Below are 5288 nucleotides of genomic sequence, written 5' to 3'. Positions count from 1 at the left end.
TTTTTTTTTTTTTTTTTTTTTGGTGGTGCTGGGGATTGAACCCAGGGCCTTGTGCATGCTAGGCAAGCACTCTGCCAACTGAGCTATATTCCCCAGCCCTGTTCTTGCATATTAAAAAACGCTTTTGAGGTAAACATAATTGTTTCTTTTTTGCATGCATTGAACCTGGGCCTCATGCATGCTAGTCAAATGCTGTACCATCAAGCCACATCCCTAGCCCTGAACTAAAATTTTTATGTTAACATAAATATGTTTAGAAAATAGAATACGTGCCAGACATTGTGGTGCACACCTGTCGTCCCAGTGACTTGGGAGGCTGAGACAAGGGGATCACAAATTTGGGAGCAGCCTCAACAACTTGATGAGACCCTGCTTCAAAAAATAAATATATAACACCCCTGGGTTCAATCCCCAGTGTTGCATTTTAAAGAAAGGAAAGGAGGAAAAAATAGAATAATCATACCTTTAAAATCAGCCATCTTCCCTTCACCCTGGGCTCAGTCCCCTCATGGGACCACCAAATGCCTAGACCAATAACCTCGACCACACTCGGAGTCAAAGGCCTCAAGCATGAGGCCCAGTGAAGGGAAAAGGGCATGGGACTGGGGTGGACCTCCGTGGTGGACTCGGGGTTGACCTTGAGGCTTTCTTTTTCTAATCTGCCCAGTGGGTTTGTCGCAGAGTCCCAGGAGGTGGGGAGCAAGGCACTGGGCGCGTTCCTGGGGTGGGTGAGAAGAGCTCATGGCCTTTCTTCCCCAGGTATGGGATGAGCGACTGGCCAGTTCTGCCAAGGCCTGGGCTACCCAATGTACCTGGGCCCATGGGCCCTCACCGCTGATGCGCTATGTGGGCCAGAACCTCTCCATCCATTCTGGCCGGTGAGTCAATCTCGTCCCTCCCTCCCTCCCTTGGACACACTGAGCACCGGCCCTGTCCCAGGTGCTGGACTACGTTGACAGGAGGCAGAGCAGTCTCCTGCCCACAGGGAGCCTGCCTTCTAGTTAGGACAGACAATGACAAAGGGGTGAACAAATAATCACTTAGATTGTTTCCGAGAGTTGGGGGATGAGAGCCCTGGCAGGGGGCACCCCAGGTCCACAGGTGCCCCCCAAAGTCTGAGAAAGACAGACCCACTCCTCCAGCCTGACTTGCCTCCCCCATTCCGTATCTTGAATCCGAGTCTGGGGAGTGAGTTCTAATCTGTGCAGCCCAGGGAAGGTTATTTCCATGTCCCAACCTCAGTGTGCTGTCTGCAAACCAAGGTGTTGGCCGGGCTTGGCTCTTTCCTGACTTGCAGATTTCACAGGCCAGTAAAATGTCAAAGACATTTACGAGAGGGCCACACCATTGACATGTTCTTACTTTGCCAAATATGAACGTTAGAAAAACAGTGCTGCCCCACACCTACCGATTGGCCATGACCCCAGCAGACAGAGAAAGATAGATTTAGGGCTGCCCTTCACTGGAGCCCAGCGGGCTCCCAGGCCCTTTTCCAAGTCATCCACTTGCTGGGCCAACCCCAGGCTTTAGGGGCCAAGAATGCTGTGTAGTCCGTCCCAAGGTCGTGTCCCCTCTCCCTGCCACTAAAATTTCCTGCCTGACCCCACCCTTGCCCATGGTCATCACATGAGGAAACGGAGTCAGGGGTAAAGATGGGCCATTGTGAATTACCACTGCAGGGTTTCTTGGGTTGAGTCACCAGGTCTGCCTTCTCCCCATCTCACAGTTCAGAGACCTCACAGATGATCCAACAAGCCTTTCCTTCCCTAAAAATGCAAGTGCCTCTGTCTGAGATGCCTTTTACATGACCATGACAAGTTCAAGCTCTTTACTGAGCACTTACTATGTCCCAGCTGCAGGGAAGGGCTTGACATAGCCTAACCCCTCTGACCTTCAGAACACACCTGTGAGGTAAGTGCTCCTGTCCTCATTCCCATTTTAGAGAGGAGGAAACCAGGAAGAGAAGCAAAGTGACTCACCCAAGGTCACCAAGCAAGTCCTGGGCAGTTGGCGGTACAGTGAATTTTCCATTCTCCCCCGCAGCTTCCTCCATGTTCTTGGCCTCCCCAGGTACCGCTCGGTGGTGGATCTCGTGAAGTCTTGGTCAGAGGAGAAGCAGCATTTCTTGTTTCCATCCCCAAAGGACTGTACCCCGCATTGCCCCTGGCACTGCAGTGGCCCTGTCTGCTCCCACTACACCCAGGTACCCCTCCTTCGGGGCTCAGGGCAGACACAGAACAAGCCCTGGTACCTAGAGGGAGAAGGATGGGTGGAACAGAAATGAGAATTCAAGCAGGGACCTTTGGAGATTCTGGAAAGTTCTGTGCATGTTGCATTGAGGTGAACCTTGTTTTATTCTGAGTATCTTGGGAATTTTCCATTTTCTTTCTTTTTTTTTTTTTTTAGTTTTTCGGTGGACACAACATCTTTATTTTATTTTTATGTGGTGCTGAGGATCAAACCCAGCGCCCCGCGCATGCCAGGCGAGCGGGTTACCGCTTGAGCCACATCCCCAGCCCGAATTTTCCATTTTCTAAGATTCTCACTATATCTCTTCCCCCCGCCCTTGGTTCTAGAAATCAAATCAAGGCTCTGTGTCTGCTAAGCAAGTGCTCAACCACTCAGCTACATCTCCAGCCCTTTTGTTTTTTGAAACGGCCCCATTAAGTTGCCGAGGCTAACCTCAAACTTGTGATCCTCCTGCCTCAGCCTCCTGAGTCTCTGGGATTGCAGTTGTGTGCCATCATGCTCTGCTTTGTGTCTACTATCTTCAAAAAAGGGAAATGTCCCCAAATATTCCAAATACTATGGAACATTTTGAGAGATAATATTGAATACTGTGATACTAGGCAGAACGATACAATGCTATATTTGTTGTAATAGTATAGAAGCTTCCTACCATGTGACAGTTGGCTTCTTTCAGCTCCGTCCGTCTCTCTGGGACCCATTTGGAGTTAAATTCAAAACCTAACTTTGAGACCCTCTACAACATGACACCTAACCCAAATGTCCTTTCTAACTTCCTATGACACATTATTACTTCCACTTTACTAATGAAGAAATCAAGGCACACAGAGATAAAGAGATTTAGTCAAAGTCACACAGCAGGCAATATTGGGATACTAATCCAAGTGTATTTGATTCCAAAGTTTGTCTTGAATCTCTAACAAACACATCAATGATTTTCAAAGGTTGGTCACTAGGAGAAAATAAATAAATAAAATGAATAGAACAACGTAGAAAATATTAGCTTATATTGCACACAATAAAACTAAACATTGGTTCAAAACCTTTTGTTTCAATTGTGTGTATGTGTGCATAACAATATGAAATTTATTCCTTATGGTTGGGTGTAGTAAAACAATATTTTGAGAAACATTATATTATAGTCTGAATGCCTCTAGCCCCCCCCACCCTGCCTCTACCTTGGGACATGTGGCCAACTCCCCAAGAAGACCTTACCTAATGCACCCACTGGACTCAATCCCAAGGGCCATGCACCCCAAGGAACCTGGGCCCCACCCAGTCCCTCTCAGCATCCCTTGTCTTTGTGCCTCCTCAGATGGTGTGGGCATCCTCCAGTCGGCTGGGCTGCGCCATCCATACCTGTGCCAGCATCAGTGTCTGGGGCAGCACCTGGCATCAGGCGGTGTACCTGGTCTGCAACTACGCCATTAAGTAAGTGCCCATGCCAAAAGGGGGCTCCGGAACAGGAGGGGTCCTAAGAATTCAATGATGAGAAAGATATACACAGTATCCCTTCCTCTTTTCTACATACCCCATACAAGTTTGGTATTTCAGAGGCCACTAATAATCTTTTTTCTTGCTGAGCGCCTTGGCGCATGTCTGTAATCCAGCGGCTCAGAAGGCTGAGACAGGAGGATCGTGAGTTCAAAGCCAGCCTCAGCAATGGCGAGGTGCTAAGCAACTCAGTGAGACCCTGTCTCTAAATAAAATACAAAATAGAGCTAAGGATGTGGCTCAGTGGTTGAGTGCCCCTGAGTTCGATCATTGGTACCCTGCCCCCCAAAATAGTAATAATCCTTTTTCTTCACCCAAGTTTCAAAATCCCTTGGGAGAGGCAGAGACCCCCTCCTCCCCATGCTCCAGTTACACTCAAGGGCTAATTATGTAGCCACATCTGCACAGTGTTCTTAAACACAAGGTTTTCTCACATAATTTTAACAGGCACTATTTCGTTGATTTAGTTTATGCAGAGGATAAAATCAAGTTTCAAGAAATGAGGTGGCTCAGCCTGTCACCAAGACCAGAAGCCAGGACCAGAACTCAGATCTGCTTCCTCCAGGGGAAATGGGGGAATAAGGAGATCAGTGCTTGCAGGGACTCTCCTTTGCCAGGCCTGATGCCCTGACCCGTATGTGTTGCCTTGTCCCCGATGCCAATCCAGTAATGAGGACATGGTTTTAAGAAAAAGGAAAAAGAAAAAGCAAAGGAGAAGCACAGAGGAGTCCTGCCCCAAAGACAATGATTTTGTCCATCTACGGGAATAGGGGGCTTTTATAGAGGTCATTCAGAGAAAATGAGATTAGGGAGGAGAGATCAGGAAGGAGAAGTTCAGGGAAAAACAGATCAAGGAGGAAAAGGTCAGGGAGAAGAACATTGGGAAAAAGAAAAAGGTGAGTTTCAAAGCCACAAGGGGTGTAGTCAGCACCAAAGTGAGCACCTGTCACACATGCTCACAGCCCTCCATCTGATCCTTGCTGCACCCCCAAGAGGGAAGGGCCTTCTGGTGGCTTTGCAGATGAAGACTTGCCCAGGGTCAGAGAGCCCCAGTGGCTGGGCTGAGGTTTTGAAGTCTATGAGCTCCTGTCTCCTAACCCTTCTTCCCTGGGACATTTTCTCTTCCAGGGGCAACTGGATCGGTGAGGCTCCGTACAAGATGGGGAAGCCATGCTCTGCCTGTCCCCCAAGTTACCAAGGCAGCTGCAATAGCAACATGTGCTTCTCTGGGCTCAAATCCAACAGGCTCCTGTGGACCTGAACTCTCCTGGGGCTCTGGGGCACCAGCTGGGCCCCATCCTCCAAGGGTTGCCCCCAAAGACAGTGTGGAGGAACAATTATTTCAAAATGTTTTTGCTAGTGCATTATAATTATACAGTGGCATTCATTGTGACATTCAGACATGCACACATCACAACTTGATCAATTTCATTCTCTAGTTCCTCCCTCCCCAACCCCCTTGTTCAACTCTACTGGTCTCCATTAAATTTTTAAAATCGGTGCTTTATTTTTATACCTAAAAGTGAGATTTGTTGGGATATATTCAT

At 48.2% G+C, this 5288-nt stretch overlaps 1 protein-coding gene across 1 annotated transcript in view; it reads left to right on the top strand.

Moving 5' to 3' along the window:
* The window catches only part of R3hdml (R3H domain containing like), a 6724-nt gene extending 1722 nt beyond the window's left edge, over positions 1-5002 (top strand). The window contains exons 2-5 of the mRNA XM_015481247.1: positions 760-878; positions 2071-2203; positions 3563-3678; positions 4870-5002. Of these exons, the coding sequence (XP_015336733.1) occupies positions 760-878; positions 2071-2203; positions 3563-3678; positions 4870-5002 (501 nt within the window). The remainder of the gene's footprint in view (positions 1-759; positions 879-2070; positions 2204-3562; positions 3679-4869) is intronic.
* The last annotated feature ends 286 nt before the right edge of the window (positions 5003-5288 follow it).

The sequence above is a fragment of the Marmota marmota genome, unplaced genomic scaffold, assembly GCF_001458135.2.
Source record: "Marmota marmota marmota unplaced genomic scaffold, marMar, whole genome shotgun sequence".
NCBI lineage: Eukaryota > Metazoa > Chordata > Mammalia > Rodentia > Sciuridae > Marmota > Marmota marmota.
The sequence above is the reverse complement of the archived record's forward strand: the minus strand, read 5'-3'. Positions and strand labels throughout refer to the sequence as shown.